The 23,039-nt window shown below is 39.7% G+C and overlaps 1 protein-coding gene across 1 annotated transcript in view; it reads right to left on the reverse strand.

Annotated features, from left to right (window-relative positions):
- The window catches only part of PHIP (pleckstrin homology domain interacting protein), a gene marked incomplete in the record, with an annotated part of 1,163,892 nt that overhangs the window by 575,716 nt on the left and 565,137 nt on the right, over positions 1-23,039 (reverse strand). The window contains 1 exon segment of the mRNA XM_053710468.1: positions 21,477-21,702. Coding sequence (XP_053566443.1) covers positions 21,477-21,702 — 226 coding nt within the window.

Raw genomic sequence — 23,039 nt, forward strand, 5'->3', positions numbered from 1 at the left:
TGGTATATGAGAGTATATCGTCGATCTGAAAAGGGAGGTAGGAGATGAATCTCTACGACCGATAACAGAGAACCTATGAAATAGACCCCCGTTAGGGAAACCATTGCATTCAATAAGTGATACTCCCTTCACATCCCTCTGACATTCGCTGTACTCTGAGAGGAATCAGGCTTCAAAATGCTGAGAAGCACAAGTCAACGTAGAAAATCTTAGCACAAACTTACTTCCCCACCTCCATAGGAGGCAAAGTTTGTAAAACTGAATTGTGGGTGTGGTGAGGGATGTATTTATAGGCATTTTGAGGTTTGGGAAACTTTGCCCCTCCTGGTAGGATTGTATATCCCATACGTCACTAGCTCATGGACTCTTGCCAATTACATGAAAGAAAAGGATAAGGAAGTCGAAGAGACCTTCTGACCCATACGCTTCCCAGAATATGCAACAAACAAGGAAGAAGTTTGACTAAAATCCTTAGTAGCTTGAAGATAAAACTTCAAAGCACAAACCACGTCCAAATTATGAAGTAAACGTTCCTTTGAATAAGATGATTTAGGAAACAAAGAAGGGACCACAATCTCTTGATTGATGTTGCAGTCTGTCACAACCTTAAGGAGAAACCCCAACTTAGTACGTAGGACAGCCTTATCCGAATGGAACACCAGATAAGGAGGCTCACATTGCAAGGCGACAATATCAGATACTCTGCGCGCTGAGGCAATAGCCAGTAGAAAGAGAACTTTCCAGCAAAACTATTTAATATCAATTTCTTGCATAAGCTCAAACGGATTCAGACTACAAGGGGGAGCCGAAGATCTGAACACAGTGTTGTATTCCTCAGTCTAAGGATCTGTGTCACTAAATGTGAGTATATGTATGATTCTTGCAAAAGAGGATAGAAAAAATAATTTATTAATCACAACAAGATTAATACATACCTTGAGATCTGAAGGTAACAGATAATAGCTTCATACACATTTAAAGCTTATATACACATTTTAAGCCAATCAAATTAAAGCATACCATAAATGAAAGGCTATCTTTACATATTTTAACTTCCTTAAAAGACTTTATAATTTTGGCTGACATATAGAAAATACTATTTTAACTTGTTCATGCGCAGTCAGTCTATTAGGGAGTTAAAGGGACAGTCTAGGCCAAAATAAACTTTCATGATTCAGATAGAGCATGTCATTTTAAACAATTTTCCAATTTACTTTTATCACCAATTTTGGTATTCTTGGTATTCTTAGTTGAAAGCTTAATCTAGGAGGTTCATATGCTAATTTATTAGACCTTGAAGGCCACCTCTTTTCAGAATGCATTTGAACAGTTTTTCACCACTAGAGGGTGTTAGTTCACGTATTTCATATAGATAACACTGTGCTCGTGCACGTGAAGTTATCTGGGAGCAGGCAGTGATTGGCTAAACTGCAAGTCTGTCAAAAGAACTGAAATAAAGGGGCAGTTTGCAGAGGCTTAGATACAAGATAATCACAGAGGTTAAAAGTATATTATTATAACTGTGTTGGTTATGCAAAACTAGGGAATGGGTAATAAAGGGATTATCTATCTTTTAAAACAATAAAAATTCAGGTGTAGACTGTCCCTTTAATAATAATAATTGTCTAGCTAGCAGTAAGTAGCAGTGCTTTGATTGACAACAGCAACTGAATGTACATGTTACAGTCCAAAATAAAGTGTCCTAAAAAATCATTAACCCATTACTAACTAAATTCTGACTTATCCTATCTAAGTTAATTTAATTTATAACTTAAAGAAATAATGATTAGGCAATAGATTTATTTTATTTTATATCTAAATGTTTTATCTATGAAGAACATATTTAATGTGTAATTCTTCTTTAAAATAGTATATTTTATTCTAATCATGATCACACAGGTCTGATCCTAATTGGAGCCCTAACAAAAGACTAAACATCTGGAAGCTCAGAGAGCCTCTTATGCAGTAAAACAGACAAGGCCGAAATCTGATTTCTCAGGGAACTGGCCGAAAGACCCTTCTCCAGACCATCCTGGAGAAACAACAGAATCCTGGCAACCTTAATTTTATGCCAAGGAAAACCACGCTCTTCACACCAGAATAAGTAGGTTCTCCACACCTTATGATAGATGTGACGAGTAAATGGATTACAACCTGGGCTGAGAGTAACAATAACTCTCTCAGGAAAACCTCTCTACGACTAAGCGTTCATTCTCCACGCAGTCAGCCTCAGAGAATCTAGATTTTGATGAACAAAAGGACCTTGTTCCAGCAGATCCCTGCGACAAGGTAACTTTCATGGAGGAGAAGACGACATCCTCACTAGGTCTGCGAACCAGGTCCTTCGCGGCCACGATGGAGCAATCAGTATTACCGACACCTGCTCCTGCTTGATGCGGGCCACTACCCGAGGAAGGAGTAATAACGACAGAAAAGGGTAGATTATATTGAGCCTCCAAGGCACAACTAATGCATCTATTAGCTCCGCCTGAGGGTCCCTGGACCTCGACACATATCTAGGTAGTTTGGTATTGAGACGAGACGTCATGAGATCTATCTCCGGTGTCCCCCACCTGTAGCATATCTCCGCAAACACTTCGGGATGGCGAGACCATTCCCCCGGATAAAAAGATTGTCTGCTGAGAAAATCCGCTGCCCAGTTGTCCACACCCGGAATGTGGATCGCTGACAGCGAACAGCTGTGGGCCTCCCCCTACTCCAGAATCCGAGATACTTTCCTTGCTAGGGAGCTTCTCGTCCCCCCCCCCCCTGATGGTTGATGTAAGCCATCAAGGTTATATTGTCTGATAAACCGGGACGAACCCAGAAGAGGCCAAGCCTTTAGAGCATTTTAGATTGCTTGAAGCTCCAAAATGTTGATCGGGAGGGAGCGTTCCTCCCGAGACCACAGGCCCTGTGCTTTTTTTGGCAAACAGCTCCTCATCCAGAGAGGCTCACGTCCGTAGTAACAATCTCCCAGGATGGTCTGAGAAAGGATGTCCCTCGGGACAGATGGTCTGGACAGAGCCACCAAGAGAGCAATTCTCTAGACCGGTTGTCCAAGGAAATCTGTTGAGAAAGACCCGAATGATCGCCGTTTCCCTACCTCAGCATGCATAACCGTAAAGGCCTGAGACGGAACCTGGCAAAAGGAACGATGTCCATGCAGGACACCATGAGACCAATTATCTCCATACACTGAGCCGCAGATGGCCTTAAGAAGGTCAGGAGGGCGAGACATGCCAAAGCTAGCTTGCACCATCTCTGGTCGGTTAGAAATATCCTCATGGATATTGAATATATTACAGTACCCAGGAATTCTACCCTGGTGCTTGAAATGAGAAAACTCTTCTCTAAGTTTATCTTCCATCCAAGTGATCGAAGAAGAGAAGAGATACCCAGGAATTCTACCCTGGTGCTTGGAATGAGAAAACTCTTCTCTAAGTTTATCTTCCATCCAGGTGATCGAAGAAGAGAAGAGATACCGATTGCTAGCCGAAAGGATGGTGCTTGAACCAGAATGTCGTACAAGTAGGGAAAAAACATAATTTATGCTTACCTGATAAAATTCCTTTCTTCTGTTGTGTGATCAGTCCACGGGTCATCATTACTTCTGGGATATAACTCCTCCCCAACAGGAAATGCAAGAGGATTCACCCAGCAGAGCTGCATATAGCTCCTCCCCTCTACGTCACTCCCAGTCATTCGACCAAGAATCAACGAGAAAGGAGAAACCAAAGGGTGAAGTGGTGACTGGAGTATAATTTAAAAGATATTTACCTGCCTTAAAAACAGGGCGGGCCGTGGACTGATCACACAACAGAAGAAAGGAATTTATCAGGTAAGCATAAATTATGTTTTCTTCTGTTATGTGTGATCAGTCCACGGGTCATCATTACTTCTGGGATACCAATACCAAAGCAAAAGTACACGGATGACGGGAGGGATAGGCAGGCTCATTATACAGAAGGAACCACTGCCTGAAGAACCTTTCTCCCAAAAATAGCCTCCGAAGAAGCAAAAGTGTCAAATTTGTAAAATTTGGAAAAAGTATGAAGCGAAGACCAAGTTGCAGCCTTGCAAATCTGTTCAACAGAGGCCTCATTCTTAAAGGCCCAAGTGGAAGCCACAGCTCTAGTAGAATGAGCTGTAATTCTTTCAGGAGGCTGCTGTCCAGCAGTCTCATAGGCTAAACGAATTATGCTACGAAGCCAGAAGGAGAGAGAGGTAGCCGAAGCCTTATGACCTCTCCTCTGACCAGAGTACACGACAAACAGGGAAGACGTTTGTCGAAAATCCTTAGTTGCCTGCAAGTAGAACTTGAGTGCACGAACTACATCCAGATTGTGTAGAAGACGTTCCTTCTTTGAAGAAGGATTTGGACACAAGGATGGAACAACAATCTCTTGATTGATATTCCTGTTAGTGACTACCTTAGGTAAGAACCCAGGTTTAGTACGCAGAACTACCTTGTCTGAGTGAAAAATCAGATAAGGAGAATCACAATGTAAGGCTGATAACTCAGAGACTCTTCGAGCCGAGGAAATAGCCATTAAAAATAGAACTTTCCAAGATAACAATTTTATATCAATGGAATGAAGGGGTTCAAACGGAACACCCTGTAAAACGTTAAGAACTAAGTTTAAACTCCATGGCGGAGCAACAGTTTTAAACACAGGCTTGATCCTAGCTAAAGCCTGACAAAAGGCCTGGACGTCTGGATTTTCTGACAGACGCCTGTGTAACAAGATGGACAGAGCTGAGATCTGTCCCTTTAATGAGCTAGCCGATAAACCCTTTTCTAAACCTTCTTGTAGAAAGGACAATATCCTAGGAATCCTAACCTTACTCCAGGAGTAACCTTTGGATTCGCACCAGTATAGGTATTTACGCCATATCTTATGGTAAATCCTTCTGGTAACAGGCTTCCTAGCCTGTATCAGGGTATCAATAACCGACTCAGAAAAACCACGTTTTGATAAAATCAAGCGTTCAATTTCCAAGCAGTCAGCTTCAGAGAAGTTAGATTTTGATGTTTGAATGGACCCTGTATCAGAAGGTCCTGTCTTAGAGGTAGAGACCAAGGCGGACAGGATGACATGTCCACTAGATCTGCATACCAAGTCCTGCGTGGCCATGCAGGCGCTATTAGAATCACTGATGCTCTCTCCTGTTTGATTTTGGCAATCAATCGAGGAAGCAGCGGGAAGGGTGGAAACACATAAGCCATCCCGAAGTTCCAAGGTGCTGTCAAGGCATCTATCAGAACCGCTCCCGGATCCCTGGATCTGGACCCGTAGCGAGGAAGTTTGGCGTTCTGGCGAGACGCCATGAGATCTATCTCTGGTTTGCCCCAACGTCGAAGAATTTGGGCAAAGACCTCCGGATGAAGTTCCCACTCCCCCGGATGAAAAGTCTGGCGACTCAAGAAATCCGCCTCCCAGTTCTCCACTCCCGGGATGTGGATTGCTGACAGGTGGCAAGAGTGAGACTCTGCCCAGCGAATTATCTTTGATACTTCCATCATTGCTAGGGAGCTTCTTGTCCCTCCTTGATGGTTGATGTAAGCTACAGTCGTGATGTTGTCCGACTGAAACCTGATGAACCCCCGAGTTTTTAACTGGGGCCAAGCCAGAAGGGCATGGAGAACTGCTCTTAATTCCAGAATGTTTATTGGCAGGAGACTTTCCTCCTGATCCCACTGTCCCTGAGCCTTCAGAGAATTCCAGACAGCGCCCCAACCTAGTAGGCTGGCGTCTGTTGTTACAATTGTCCAGTCCGGCCTGCTGAATGGCATCCCCCTGGACAGATGTGGCCGAGAAAGCCACCATAGAAGAGAGTTTCTGGTCTCTTGATCCAGATTCAGAGTAGGGGACAAGTCTGAGTAATCCCCATTCCACTGACTCAGCATGCACAATTGCAGCGGTCTGAGATGTAGACGTGCAAAGGGTACTATGTCCATTGCTGCTACCATTAAGCCGATCACCTCCATGCATTGAGCTACTGACGGGAGTTGAATGGAATGAAGGACACGGCATGCATTTAGAAGCTTTGTTAATCTGTCTTCTGTCAGATAAATCTTCATTTCTACAGAATCTATAAGAGTCCCCAAGAATGGAACTCTTGTGAGAGGAAAAAGAGAACTCTTCTTTTCGTTCACTTTCCATCCATGCGACCTTAGAAATGCCAGAACTAACTCTGTATGAGACTTGGCAGTTTGAAAGCTTGAAGCTTGTATCAGAATGTCGTCTAGGTACGGAGCTACCGAAATTCCTCGCGGTCTTAGTACCGCCAGAAGGGCACCCAGAACCTTTGTGAAGATTCTTGGAGCCGTAGCCAATCCGAATGGAAGAGCTACAAACTGGTAATGCCTGTCTAAGAAGGCAAACCTTAGATACCGGTAATGATCTTTGTGAATCGGTATGTGAAGGTAAGCATCCTTTAAATCCACTGTGGTCATGTACTGACCCTTTTGGATCATGGGTAAGATTGTCCGAATAGTTTCCATTTTGAACGATGGAACTCTTAGGAATTTGTTTAGGATCTTTAAATCCAAGATTGGCCTGAAAGTTCCCTCTTTTTTGGGAACCACAAACAGGTTTGAGTAAAACCCTTGTCCTTGTTCCGACCGCGGAACCGGATGGATCACTCCCATTAATAACAGATCTTGTACACAGCGTAGAAACGCTTCTTTCTTTATCTGGTTTGTTGACAACCTTGACAGATGAAATCTCCCTCTTGGGGGAGAGAATTTGAAGTCTAGAAGGTATCCCTGAGATATGATCTCTAGCGCCCAGGGATCCTGAACATCTCTTGCCCAAGCCTGGGCGAAGAGAGAGAGTCTGCCCCCCACTAGATCCGTTTGTCCCGGATCGGGGGCCCTCGGTTCATGCTGTCTTTGGGGCAGCAGCAGGTTTCCTGGCCTGCTTGCCCTTGTTCCAGGACTGGTTAGGTTTCCAGCCTTGTCTGTAACGAGCAACAGCTCCTTCCTGTTTTGGTGCAGTGGAAGTTGATGCTGCTCCTGCTTTGAAATTCCGAAAGGGACGAAAATTAGACTGTCTAGCCTTAGCTTTGGCTTTGTCTTGAGGCAGGGCGTGGCCCTTACCTCCTGTAATGTCAGCGATAATTTCTTTCAAACCGGGCCCAAATAAAGTTTGCCCCTTGAAAGGTATATTAAGTAATTTGGACTTAGAAGTTACATCAGCTGACCAGGATTTTAGCCACAGCGCCCTACGTGCCTGAATGGCGAATCCTGAGTTCTTAGCCGTAAGTTTGGTTAAATGTACTACGGCCTCCGAAATGAATGAATTAGCTAGTTTAAGGACTCTAAGCCTGTCCGTAATGTCGTCCAGCGTAGCTGAACTAAGGTTCTCTTCCAGAGACTCAATCCAAAATGCTGCCGCAGCCGTAATCGGCGCGATGCATGCAAGGGGTTGCAATATAAAACCTTGTTGAACAAACATTTTCTTAAGGTAACCCTCTTATTTTTTATCCATTGGATCTGAAAAAGCACAGCTATCCTCCACCGGGATAGTGGTACGCTTAGCTAAAGTAGAAACTGCTCCCTCCACCTTAGGGACCGTTTGCCATAAGTCCCGTGTGGTGGCGTCTATTGGAAACATCTTTCTAAATATTGGAGGGGGTGAGAACGGCACACCGGGTCTATCCCACTCCTTAGTAACAATTTCAGTTAGTCTCTTAGGTATAGGAAAAACGTCAGTACTCGCCGGTACCGCAAAGTATTTATCCAACCTACACAATTTCTCTGGTATTGCAACAGTGTTACAATCATTAAGAGCCGCTAAAACCTCCCCTAGTAATACACGGAGGTTCTCCAATTTAAATTTAAAATTTGAAATATCTGAATCCAATCTGTTTGGATCAGAACCATCACCCACAGAATGAAGCTCTCCGTCCTCATGCTCTGCAAGCTGTGACGCAGTATCAGACATGGCCCTAGTATTATCAGCGCACTCTGTTCTCACCCCAGAGTGATCACGCTTGCCTCTTAGTTCTGGTAATTTAGCCAAAACTTCAGTCATAACAGTAGCCATATCTTGTAATGTTATCTGTAATGGCCGCCCAGATGTACTAGGCGCCATAATATCACGCACCTCCCGGGCGGGAGATGCAGGTACTGACACGTGAGGCGAGTTAGTCGGCATAACTCTCCCCTCGCTGTTTGGTGAAATTTGTTCAATTTGTACAGATTGGCTTTTATTTAAAGTAGCATCAATACAGTTAGTACATAAATTTCTATTGGGCTCCACCTTGGCATTGGAACAAATGACACAGATATCTTCCTCTGAATCAGACATGTTTAACATACTAGCAATAAACTTGCAACTTGGTTACAATCTTATTTAACAAAAACGTACTGTGCCTCAAAGAAGCACTAAACGATTAAATGACAGTTGAAATAATGAACTGAAAGACAGTTATAGCATCAATCCTTAAAAACAACACAACTTTTAGCAAAGGTTTGTTCCCATTAGTAAAGTAACAATAATTAAATTTGAAACATAAAAATTACAGAGCAACGTTTTTTAATCACAGTCAATATATAAGTCTCACAGCTCTGCTGAGAGAATCTACCTCCCTCCAAAGAAGTTTGAAGACCCCTGAGATCTGTTAGAGATGAACCGGATCATGCAGGAAATACAAGAGTAACTGACTGGAATTTTTTGATGCGTAGCAAAGAGCGCCAAAAACGGCCCCTCCCCCTCACACACAGCAGTGAGAGAGATTTTAACGAAACTGTCACAATTAAAACAAATTTTGAGAGAAAACAAGAGGGCGACCCCTAGTGCAGATCAATTGTGGACGAGTGGTGAATATCTGCTTATGCTTACGAATGGATACTCACAGAGGGTATTGCACCCTGTAGTGCAAATGTAGCGTACTAGGAATATTATAGTGTCCTAGTGCACATAACCGCTCAAGCAGTACTGCTGTAGTTGGAGATGAATTTCGAGTGTGAAAGGATAGACGTCAGGATGATAAACAAGAGAACTCCAGTATCGTTGTATAAAAATATTTTATAAAAAAAGGATAAAAGAATATATACACAGATCTACAATGACATCTGTTGTATAATGCTACGCGTTTCTAAGCGCTCACCGCGCCTTTTCCTCAGGCAAATGATACTGAATACACTGGAGTCTCTTACATATATACCTGTGCAGGCTTAATGTGGTCAGCTGTAACTCATTGTAACAGGTGCTGCATAAATTAACTCCCTTGATATTCTAACCGGATGTTACAAAAGTTACAAAAAATACAATCCAATATGCATAAAAGGAAATATCTAGTACAATGTAATATGCTAATCATTCTCGACATATAAGAACTTGAATAAAGTATATCCTAAAACTTAGACTCTCTGAGTTATCTTGAATGTGTAAAAACACGTTTGTAAATAATTGTAAATATTTGTCAAATTACATGTACATGTATATAAAACTATTTTTGCAAATTACGCTATATAAATAGCTATCCTTTCTGATGATATTTAGAAATGGGCCAAGATGTAAATCAAATAATAAACTACCATAAAGTATGATAATGAATTTCTTAACATAAAGGGGTGTGTATCACTGAACTAATGAAAGTGCTGTATTAAATATCCAATGTGATTGCTTCGTCTGACAGGGGTGTGTATCGCATAACAAATGAGAGTGCTATATTCAATGCTTCCCTGATCGTGTAATGTGTTGCTCCATATGATTGGAGCTCGGGTGTGTGTCCAATGACGTCAGGGTTACGTTAGGATACGCGTATTGACTCCCATAGATACGGAATCTGTTACCATAAGTTGCTATGTGTGTAAAAAACGTGTTCGTGCGGATTATACAAAAGTGAAATATTCTACAAGAGTTATTTGCTGATAGCTCAACGTGAGAAAAAAATGTGTAGTGAGCTAAGTGATACAACTACTAACTACAGACATAACTAAATGTGTATATAAAATAAGTATATAAAATAAACATACCATATGTTGACATGTGTGCATGAGTTAATGAACTCACAGTGATGGATGCGAGTGTATTGCATAGTTATATCTACTGTTAGACTCGTACATTGTCATAAGATAATATATCTACATAAGACCTATGTGGACACTATAATGTGTAATATGTGAAATTCGTGTATTATATGTGTGGGATAGTGCTACATATAAAATCTAGAAAATAAATGATGTTAGAAAATATATTAACAACTGTAAAAGTTGTTAAGGTGATATGTGTTAGATGTAATGTGATGATATATGGAGTGCAGTGCATATATCATATGGAAATATAATTCAGAAAATACATGTGATGTGCAACAATGTTATATATATATATATATATATATATATATATATAAAAGATGTGTTAAAAAGCAGCAGAGTCTATTACTTCATTAAGGCCCTCTGGATATAGAGTTTTAAATTGATAAATCCAAAAGGTTTCCCTCTGGCGCAATTTGGTCATTCTATTTTGGGAACTTGTGGCAGGAATAATTTCCAATGGGGTAATGTTCATGACACAATTATTTTTGCCATGAATGGAAAAATGGTGCCTAGAGGTACTATATTTATCAGATCCCTTAAGGATACATCTTAAATGTTCTGACCATCTTTGTCTAATTTTCCTACAGGTGCGACCTATATATTGTAGGCCACACAAGCATGTTATACAATAAACTACATAGTTGGAATTGTATGTTATTCTTTGAGTAATGGCAAAAGATTCTCCAGTACTATTAGATATAATATTTTTAAGGCCATTGGTGATGTACTTGCACATATGGCATCTATTTTTATTGCATCTATAGGTTCCTATGTTTGACATTATAGAACTGTGAGAACTATTATTAGGACTTTTAAGCTTACGTTTGCACATGACCACCTTACTAGGTGCCAGTTTTTCTTTGATTGTGGGGGCTCTTTTAAATGTACATCTGGGTTTATCTTGTAATATTGTTTTAAAAATAGGGTCCCGTTTGAGTAATGGCCAGTGTTTAAACAGAATTTTTTTGATCTCTTTGTGGTTATTGTTATATCTAGTAATGAATGAAGATTCAAAATTTGGATCTTCTTTTATGGGTTTGTTTGTAATTTTTGGTTTTAACAGTTCCCCTCTATTCAGAGAGCGTGCTTTTTGAAAACCTAATTCTATTAATTCTTCTGGATAGTGTTTCTCCTTAAATTTATTTTTGAGAAGTATGCTTTGTGTATCGTAAGTGGTTATGTCTGTGCAGTTACGCCGAATCCTCCTAAACTGGCTATATGGGATATTTGTTTTCCAACTAGTGTGGTGGTTGCTATAGTAATCCAAAAAATTGTTACTGTCTACCTGTTTGAAAAAAGTACATGACTGAATACAATTATCCTCTCCCCACATAAGGGTCACATCCAGAAAGTCAATTTTATCTATTTGGATGTTCCAAGTAAATTGAATTCCCATGGTATTATCATTGAGATCATTTTGAAATGAGGCAAGTGATTGGGATGTTCCCCTCCAAACAAATAATAAATCGTCTATATACCGGCCATAGAAGACCAGATTTTGCTCCCATTTTGCATTATAGATGTACTTGGATTCGAATATGCCCATAAATAAATTTGCAAAACTGGGAGCAAATCTGGTCCCCATGGCCGTTCCCTTGGTCTGAAGAAAGAAGTTATCCAGAAACTTAAAATAATTATGAGTTAATATGAAATGTATGAGTTTGAGCAAATAATTCTTCTGAATATCAGACATATATGGATCATCACTAAGATAACTGTCTACAGAGTCTATGCCTATGTCGTGTTTGATGTTGGAATAAAGTGAGCTTACATCACAAGATACCCAAACTAGATGTTGTTCTTTTTTGATTTTGGATAATTTTTGCAGCAGATCGGTAGTGTCTTTTATATAGGACCTCAGCTGAATTACGTATCTTTGGAGGTAAAAATCAATGTATAATGAAAGGTTATCAGTGAGACTATTCATACCCGCAATGATTGGTCGACCGGGAGGATTATGGATTTGTTTATGAATTTTTGGTAAGTGGTAGTAATATGGAGTGTTGGGATTGGTAGGTGTGAGGAATTTTCTCTCTTTTTTTGTCAGGATCCCATGTTCATGGCCATAAGTAATTAGTTTTTTAAGTTCTTTGGTGAATGTATCTGTAGGCCCTTCTCTCTCTGCTCTGTTTTTCTACAGTGATTTACTTCTCTTGAAATCATTATCTGGAAGGAGCTGCCTCCAATCAAGTTTCCTGGAACTAGCAACTAAGTTTATTACATCTGGAACTTTTATCCTAATTTCGGAACATTACCATCTGGACTTTTTTATTTAGAACTGGGTTTGAGTATTTTATTATTTATTCATATTCATTGTTTATATATTTTTCTTGTTATAACTATTGTATGATTAGAAAAGTGGGTCATTATTATTAGAAAAGTGTGTTAGCGATTTTAGTATATCTTTTGAACATATAAATTTTGTTTAGTTTATAACACACATACATATTATTGACATATAGTGAATAATGTTGTCTATTACAGAAAGGGCAAATAAGAGGTCTGTACATCAGCCCAATTTCAATCCTTTAAGTTCAGATCCCACTGCTGTACTTTCTATCAAACAACTTTTTTCACAATTAGAAGAATATCTCAAAATAGAACATAGACATTGGTGGGACCTAGACTCACTAAAGCAGTATAGAGACAAAAAACAGATCCCACGAGGGCTTAGAATCCTAAAAAATTGTTCATTCAAGGAAGATGAAACACTTTTGGCAAAATGGTTTGCAGCTTTAGACAACTGTTCATTTAACCTTATAGATATTCTAATCACTCATAGGGAAAAATTAGTTAATGATATAGCAGAAAAAATAGAAAACACACAAAAGTTATTAGAACAATATAAAGACCATTCTGAATATCAATCTCTCGATGAGAGAACTATTAAATCCACAGACGATTACCAAGATGAAATTATTTTGAGAAAAAATAAGAAAAAGGAAAGAGATGAGAGTGATTATCTTAAAGGTACAGTTTATACATATAACAGAACTGATGATAATAATGAGTCTAAAGATTCCACTTGGACTAAAGTCACCTATAACAATAGAAATAAAAATCATCATATAAACCAATTTAATAGACACAAATCGCAACAATCAGGATATAGATCTTATTCCACTCACCAGTCATCCAATACATATGGAGACAATAGATTTCACTCTACCCACCAGCTATCCAACACATATGGAGAAAATAGAGATCATGAAAGATTCCACATTCCTACTCAGAATAGATTCTCCCCTTTTATAGAACAAGAGTATAGACATCAATTTAATCAACAAGACCAATATAGATCACACAGAAATACTAATTATAAAGATCAATCACAACAACAACATACTTCACATTCTAATTATAAAGACTCATCACAAAGACACACTCCCAAATCATCTTCCAGTTCACATTTCCACAATCAGAATAACCAACATTTCCATAAATCAAATAGAGAACAATTGCCTGGTCCTTCTGGTATACAGATTGACCAATCTAATCAGAATAGAGAGACTACATCTTTTCAAGATTCACCCAACCCACATAATTCGGCTGCTTTTTTAGAAGAACGCATACCACTAGCACCACTTTGGAGACGAGAAGGCCAAAATACCCCTTATCAACAACCGGGAAGAAACAAAAGAACACACACAAACGGGGACATAGGGGAAGGGGAGTTGCCACCAAGGAAAAGAAGTTACAACAACTAAGTAAAGGCATATTTAACTTATCAGATAGACCACTGTCCAATGATGAAATTAGAATTTTAGGAAAAGGCCTTAGTTTTTGCCCTTCTAACTCACATCAAATGTTTGAACTGTTCGTAGACCTAAATAAATACACTAGAAAACTAGCCTTGCAGCGCTATTTTGCTAATAAACATCTTAAGACCCAAAAAACTATAGGCCTGCCAGTCCTTACAGACAATATGACAGCAGAAAGAAATATGCCAGTCTTCTATATAGACCCAGAAGACCTCTCAGAACAATTGTTCGAAGGAGTAATCCATACGAACCTTTCCCTACCTTCAACTTTTTATCCCCATGGAGAGAATCTAGCTTATCTAGACATTTTCCAAAATTTGGTATTAGAAGATTTTGAGAAACTTCCCCTATACAATAAAAAATATAACAATATATGGCCCAATGAACAAAGGGCTTTACGTAACCTTTCAAATGACAATACGATCATAATCCGCCAAGCTGATAAAGGCGGCGGTCTAGTAATACAAAATTACGAAGATTACATATGTGAGGCTAAGAAGATCCTGTTAGATAAAGACTATTATAAACAACTCTTAATAGACCCTACAGATACATTCACCAAAGAACTTAAAAAACTAATTACTTATGGCCATGAACATGGGATCCTGACAAAAAAAGAGAGAAAATTCCTCACACCTACCAATCCCAACACTCCATATTACTACCACTTACCAAAAATTCATAAACAAATCCATAATCCTCCCGGTCGACCAATCATTGCGGGTATGAATAGTCTCACTGATAACCTTTCATTATACATTGATTTTTACCTCCAAAGATACGTAATTCAGCTGAGGTCCTATATAAAAGACACTACCGATCTGCTGCAAAAATTATCCAAAATCAAAAAAGAACAACATCTAGTTTGGGTATCTTGTGATGTAAGCTCACTTTATTCCAACATCAAACACGACATAGGCATAGACTCTGTAGACAGTTATCTTAGTGATGATCCATATATGTCTGATATTCAGAAGAATTATTTGCTCAAACTCATACATTTCATATTAACTCATAATTATTTTAAGTTTCTGGATAACTTCTTTCTTCAGACCAAGGGAACGGCCATGGGGACCAGATTTGCTCCCAGTTTTGCAAATTTATTTATGGGCATATTCGAATCCAAGTACATCTATAATGCAAAATGGGAGCAAAATCTGGTCTTCTATGGCCGGTATATAGACGATTTATTATTTGTTTGGAGGGGAACATCCCAATCACTTGCCTCATTTCAAAATTATCTCAATGATAATACCATGGGAATTCAATTTACTTGGAACATCCAAATAGATAAAATTGACTTTCTGGATGTGACCCTTATGTGGGGAGAGGATAATTGTATTCAGTCATGTACTTTTTTCAAACAGGTAGACAGTAACAATTTTTTGGATTACTATAGCAACCACCACACTAGTTGGAAAACAAATATCCCATATAGCCAGTTTAGGAGGATTCGGCGTAACTGCACAGACATAACCACTTACGATACACAAAGCATACTTCTCAAAAATAAATTTAAGGAGAAACACTATCCAGAAGAATTAATAGAATTAGGTTTTCAAAAAGCACGCTCTCTGAATAGAGGGGAACTGTTAAAACCAAAAATTCCAAACAAACCCATAAAAGAAGATCCAAATTTTGAATCTTCATTCATTACTAGATATAACAATAACCACAAAGAGATCAAAAAAATTCTGTTTAAACACTGGCCATTACTCAAACGGGACCCTATTTTTAAAACAATATTACAAGATAAACCCAGATGTACATTTAAAAGAGCCCCCACAATCAAAGAAAAACTGGCACCTAGTAAGGTGGTCATGTGCAAACGTAAGCTTAAAAGTCCTAATAATAGTTCTCACAGTTCTATAATGTCAAACATAGGAACCTATAGATGCAATAAAAATAGATGCCATATGTGCAAGTACATCACCAATGGCCTTAAAAATATTATATCTAATAGTACTGGAGAATCTTTTGCCATTACTCAAAGAATAACATGCAATTCCAACTATGTAGTTTATTGTATAACATGCTTGTGTGGCCTACAATATATAGGTCGCACCTGTAGGAAAATTAGACAAAGATGGTCAGAACATTTAAGATGTATCCTTAAGGGATCTGATAAATATAGTACCTCTAGGCACCATTTTTCCATTCATGGCAAAAATAATTGTGTCATGAACATTACCCCATTGGAAATTATTCCTGCCACAAGTTCCCAAAATAGAATGACCAAATTGCGCCAGAGGGAAACCTTTTGGATTTATCAATTTAAAACTCTATATCCAGAGGGCCTTAATGAAGTAATAGACTCTGCTGCTTTTTAACACATCTTTTATATATATATATATATATAACATTGTTGCACATCACATGTATTTTCTGAATTATATTTCCATATGATATATGCACTGCACTCCATATATCATCACATTACATCTAACACATATCACCTTAACAACTTTTACAGTTGTTAATATATTTTCTAACATCATTTATTTTCTAGATTTTATATGTAGCACTATCCCACACATATAATACACGAATTTCACATATTACACATTATAGTGTCCACATAGGTCTTATGTAGATATATTATCTTATGACAATGTACGAGTCTAACAGTAGATATAACTATGCAATACACTCGCATCCATCACTGTGAGTTCATTAACTCATGCACACATGTCAACATATGGTATGTTTATTTTATATACTTATTTTATATACACATTTAGTTATGTCTGTAGTTAGTAGTTGTATCACTTAGCTCACTACACATTTTTTTCTCACGTTGAGCTATCAGCAAATAACTCTTGTAGAATATTTCACTTTTGTATAATCCGCACGAACACGTTTTTTACACACATAGCAACTTATGGTAACAGATTCCGTATCTATGGGAGTCAATACGCGTATCCTAACGTAACCCTGACGTCATTGGACACACACCCGAGCTCCAATCATATGGAGCAACACATTACACGATCAGGGAAGCATTGAATATAGCACTCTCATTTGTTATGCGATACACACCCCTGTCAGACGAAGCAATCACATTGGATATTTAATACAGCACTTTCATTAGTTCAGTGATACACACCCCTTTATGTTAAGAAATTCATTATCATACTTTATGGTAGTTTATTATTTGATTTACATCTTGGCCCATTTCTAAATATCATCAGAAAGGATAGCTATTTATATAGCGTAATTTGCAAAAATAGTTTTATATACATGTACATGTAATTTGACAAATATTTACAATTATTTACAAACGTGTTTTTACACATTCAAGATAACTCAGAGAGTCTAAGTTTTAGGATATACTTTATTCAAGTTCTTATATGTCGAGAATGATTAGCATATTACATTGTACTAGATATTTCCTTTTATGCATATTGGATTGTATTTTTTGTAACTTTTGTAACATCCGGTTAGAATATCAAGGGAGTTAATTTATGCAGCACCTGTTACAATGAGTTACAGCTGACCACATTAAGCCTGCACAGGTATATATGTAAGAGACTCCAGTGTATTCAGTATCATTTGCCTGAGGAAAAGGCGCGGTGAGCGCTTAGAAACGCGTAGCATTATACAACAGATGTCATTGTAGATCTGTGTATATATTCTTTTATCCTTTTTTTATAAAATATTTTTATACAACGATACTGGAGTTCTCTTGTTTATCATCCTGACGTCTATCCTTTCACACTCGAAATTCATCTCCAACTACAGCAGTACTGCTTGAGCGGTTATGTGCACTAGGACACTATAATATTCCTAGTACGCTACATTTGCACTACAGGGTGCAATACCCTCTGTGAGTATCCATTCGTAAGCATAAGCAGATATTCACCACTCGTCCACAATTGATCTGCACTAGGGGTCGCCCTCTTGTTTTCTCTCAAAATTTACAGACTACAGATACATCTTCTGCGTTTGGGAGGAGCAGCCCTCAGTTCAGTGCGCAGTCTGCTGGGACACTGTGAAGTTCCCAGATCGTTCACCTAGGCACTACCTCTGCCTTTCCATACTGTGAGTATGTTTGCACTTGCATTATTTATTTTATAAAAAATTGGCTACACTAGGAGGCGCCCTTCTCTCTCTGCTCTGTTTTTCTACAATTAAAACAAGCAACTGCCAAGTGGAAAAATAATGCCCAAATATTTATTCACTCAGTACCTCAGAAAATGCAAACGATTCTACATTCCAGCAAAAACGTTTAACATAATAAATACCTATTAAAAGGTTTAATGTACTTTTAACAGAGTAATTCCGGTGAAATACCATCCCCAGAATACTGAAGTGTAGAGTATACATACATGTCATTATAACGGTATGGCAGGATTTTCTCATCAATTCCATTCAGAAAATAAAAACTGCTACATACCTCAATGCAGATTCATCTGCCCGCTGTCCCCTGATCTGAAGCTTTTACCTCCCTCAGATGGCCGAGAAACAGCAATATGATCTTAACTACTCCGGTTAAAATCATAGTAAAAACTCTGGTAGATTCTTCTTCAAACTCTGCCAGAGAGGCAATAACACGCTCCGGTGCTATTGTAAAATAACAAACTTTTGATTGAAGTTATAAAAACTAAGTATAATCACCATAGTCCTCTCACACATCCTATCTAGTTGCTGGGTGCAAGAGAATGACTGGGAGTGACGTAGAGGGGAGGAGCTATATGCAGCTCTGCTGGGTGAATCCTCTTGCATTTCCTGTTGGGGAGGAGTTATATCCCAGAAGTAATGATGACCCGTGGACTGATCACACATAACAGAAGAAACTGCTATACCTTGGGTTCTGGTGACAGCTAGGAGAGCTCCTAGAACCTTTGTAAAGATTATTGGGGCCGTAGCAAGACCAAACGGAAGTGCAATAAACTGGAAGTGGTCCCTGTGGATTAAAACGTGAAGGTAGGCATCCTTCAGCTCTATAGTGGTCATGAACTGTCCTTCCTGAACTAGAGGAAGAATTGACCTTATTGTCTCCATCTTGAATGAGGGGACATTTAGAAATTTGTTTAAGCACTTTAGGTCCAGAATTGTGCGGAACGTTCCCTCTTTCTTTGGGACCACAAACAGGTTTGAGTAGTATCCTCTTTCTGCAATAGGAACCGGGACAATGACCCTCAAGGAGGACAGATCCCGCATGCACCCCAGAAAGGTTTCCTTCTTTTCTGGTTTTAAAGACCAGCCTGAGAGGAGAAATCTGCCCTTGGGTGGATGAGATTTGAAACCTATCTAGTATCCCTGAGCTATGACCTCCAGGACCCACAGATCCTGCATGTCCCTGGACCAAGCGTCTGAAAACAGTGACAGTCTAACCCCTACACGATCCAGTTTTGGACCGGGCCCCTTCATTGCTGACTTGTTCTCTGCAGGCTTCTTGTTCTGTTTGGATTTATTGGATTTATTCCAGGATTAAGCCGGCTTCCAAGAGCTTTTGGTTTGCTCGGGCTTAGAGGAGGACTGCTGACGTTGGGACTTTTCAGAATGAAAAGAACGAAAATTAGATCCTTGTCCCTTAGATTTGTTCCTTTTATCCTGCGGTAGGAAGGCAGCCTTGCTCCCTGTAACCGTGGAGATAATAGAGTCCAGGCCTAGAACAAATAAAATGTTTCCCTTAAAAGGGAGGGAAAGTAGTCTAGATTAGAAGTCATGTCCACAGACCAGGACTTCAGCCAGAGCACCCGACGTGTCTGCACTGAGAAACCACCGATCTTAGCATTCAGGCGAATAATCTGCATGTTTGCATCACAGATAAAAGAATTAGCAATTCTGAAAGCCTTAATTCTGTCTTGTATAACGTCAAGGGGACCCTCCATCTCGATCAATTCTGTTAGGGAGACGCACCATTAGGCTGCAGCTCCCACAACCGAGGCAACAGCCTCTGCCGGTTGAAAAAAAATATCCTGTATGCTGAAACATTTTTCGGAGAAAAGCTTCCATCTTTTTATCCATCGGCTCTCTGAAAGACGAGCTAACCTCAAGAGGGATAGTAGTACACTTAGCTAACCTGGCGATAGCACCATCCACCTTAGGGACGGAACCCCACAGCTCCAACTGAGAGTCCGGGAATCATTTTTTAAAGGCAGACAAAGGGGAAAAGGAAGATCCAATTCTATTCCATTTGTTTTTAATAATATTTGCCATCTTTACAGGTACAGGAAAAGTTACCGGGGTTACCTGTCCTTGTACATTGTGTCTAATTTAGTGATCAAAGGATCACCAGTCAACTTGGCCTCTGGAACCTCTAATGCAGCCGGAGGCCTAGAGGTAGCAGACTCCGGATCCAGAAATTTCACCCTCTGACAATTCAGAGTGTGATCCATCCTGGGATACTTGAAAGGCAGACAAATCAAGCAAATCACTGAATGCCCCCTGGACCGGAGAGCTATGTTTAACCTTTTGCTTGCGCTTAGCAGGGCGAGGTAGAGCACTAAGGGCCTCAAACACCACCGTCTTTAATTGCGCGGTAAAGTCTGATGGTAAAAGGCTCCTCCTAGACGGAGGATCAGGGGTGCTATGGGAAGCAGCATGTGACAATGGAGATGATTGATGGGTATACATCTCACGGGACAGCAAATCCTCAGAGGTGGATGGCTCAGTCGTACTAAAGGTGTTGACCTTCTTAGACATAATAACCTTGTTGATGCATATGGAACATAGTTGAGTAGCCGGGCACACCAAGGCCTCTTCACAATATAGACAGGTATTACTATTAGGAATAGAGGGAGTATAAATCAAAGCACTTTTTATTTCTCACAAAAATGGCACCTTTATACCCCCAATGACTGGGGCACTCACCACCTCCTATACCCAGGTAACCAGAGGAGAAGCGACCTCTCCGACAGCTAGCTTGGTCAGGAAAGAGAAAATGAAAGTGTGACCACACCCAGTCACGAGGTGCGCAATGCAGGACTGTCCCTGCTATGAGAAAAAGCAGGCCAAGCTACAAGCTGTGCAGCGTTCAAAGTGAAAGTAAAGCACCTGTATGTTCCATTACCGCATAGCAACAGCCTATGAGCTCAAAATAAATCCCACACATAAAGCAGCATAAATCAAAGAACACATTTGATTAATCCCCACTGTTCAATAACCTCCATCAGGAGATATTAACCCACGATTCTGTAAAGATAAAAGGAGTCACACTGTGACCTTGTCTTCAGCAATATCAACATAAGTAAAAATGTAAACGATCTTACCAACATCTTGTAGTATCGCTCCTGACATGAACTTAAGTGAAGAAAAGCAGACAGTGAAACTCGTCAACACTGGTTGCTTAAGGAGCTGTTAGCAGGCAGTCTGGATAAATTCGCAGAAAAACACTCCTTGCATCTCCAGACTCTAACTTTCGTCAATGATCTCACTGAGAGGCTGACAAGACTACTTAAAACTCCAGTTCCATAATGAAAGTCATATTATATTCCTTCTTGACAAACAACTCAGAAATCTTTTGACACTTCTCAGCTAAGCTCCTGTAACAAAAGGCAAATAATGACTAAGGGATAGGGGAAGTGGGAGGGGTATTTAAGCCTTTGGCTGGGGTGTCTTTGCCTCCTCCTGGTGGCCAGGTTCAGTATTTCCCCAACAGTAAGGAATGAAGCCGTGGACTCTCCTTATATTAAGAAGGAAAAAAACAATTATACCTGAGGATGTCACACCCATCTGAGGAATAAGATGCTCATCTCTGCAGTTCTCTCTCCCTGGAACAAGCCTCTGATATCGAGCTGGGTGAGGGTTCCCATCAACATCTACCAAGAATGGAGGGGGCATGAGATGTGGTGCCTGCTGTGTTTGTTCATCAAGAACATAGTTGTTACCATCACGAATAAGAGGTCGATAATCACTGTGGAAGAACATCTGATCTGCGATCTGTAACAAAGAAACACTGCAAAATAAGATATAGGAAAAAAAAAACCCTGAGATAACCTGAAGCTGCAAGGTTATAATACAGTTCATTGTGGCAAATAAATGGGGTACAAAATGGTCTCACAAGCAGTATTAGCTTGATGTGATTTTGACATGCTACTTTATTAAAAAACTTAAATTATGCTTACCAGTCCACAGCTGCATTCATTACTTTTGGGAAATACAGAACCTGGCCACCAGGAGGAGGCAAAGACACCCCAGCCAAAGGCGTAAATACCTCCCGCACTTCCCTCATCCCCCAGTCATTCTGCCGAGGGAACAAGGAACAGTGGGAGAAATATCAGGGTGAAAAAAATGTGCCAGAAAAACAAAAAATTAAGGCAGCCCCATGAAAAAAAACATGGGTGGGGAGCTGTGGACTCTCCCCGTCATTAATTAAGTATAATTGAAGTTTTTCTTCTTAAACGGGGAGAGTCCATAGATGCATTCATTACATTTGGGAAATCAATACCCAAGCTTATAGAGGACACTGAATGCAAACAGATGGGAACAAAAAGGTGACCCATTCTGATGGCACCACAGCCTGACCCAACCTTGACTCCCAAAAGAAAACTACTTAAACAGAAGCAGGAGAACAAAAATATGGAAAGAGGACAAGGTAACTGCCCATCAATCAGAACCATAACAATCCCAGTTAGTGATCACTCTAAATGCAGGACTGAGCACAAACACCTCTGAGGAGACAAAAATCCAGCTCACTAGAAGCACACAAATAAAAAAACCTCTCCATGAACAATGATAAGGGAAACAACAAACAGACTCCCACACCACCTTCTCCCTAACTGAAAGAAGGGAAGAATCAGATCCGAAAGAACCTCCAGAAAACAATCCCTGAAGATTCGAGGACAAAACAGAGAGAGAGAAGCCCCTAGCATAACTCGAAAAAAATAGACTACCAGGCTGCAAGAGGACAAGGTCCCGAATAAAATACTCTACCAACAGAGGAGAGCAAAATAAGGGAAAAATTCCAGACCACCTCCTACATGGATCCATTTAAGGAAAAGAAACCATAAGAAGGCACCGACACCCAGAGACTAACTCAGGACCAAGAAAACCTATCTTCGTAACCACTCAGAAACCCGAAGGGAGGGTACACTGCAACAAGAGAAACCTCGACCCACTTAACTCTTAGAGACAGAAGAAGGAAAAACTACCTCAGGAGGAGCCAACTGGGTAGGCGCAGTAGACCGGATCCTTCAAAATTTAAGGAAAACTAAGAAATCCAGGTATAATCTAGAAAAACATAATTTATGCTTACCTGATAAATTTATTTCTCTTGA

The sequence above is a fragment of the Bombina bombina genome, chromosome 4, assembly GCF_027579735.1.
Source record: "Bombina bombina isolate aBomBom1 chromosome 4, aBomBom1.pri, whole genome shotgun sequence".
Taxonomy (NCBI): domain Eukaryota; kingdom Metazoa; phylum Chordata; class Amphibia; order Anura; family Bombinatoridae; genus Bombina; species Bombina bombina.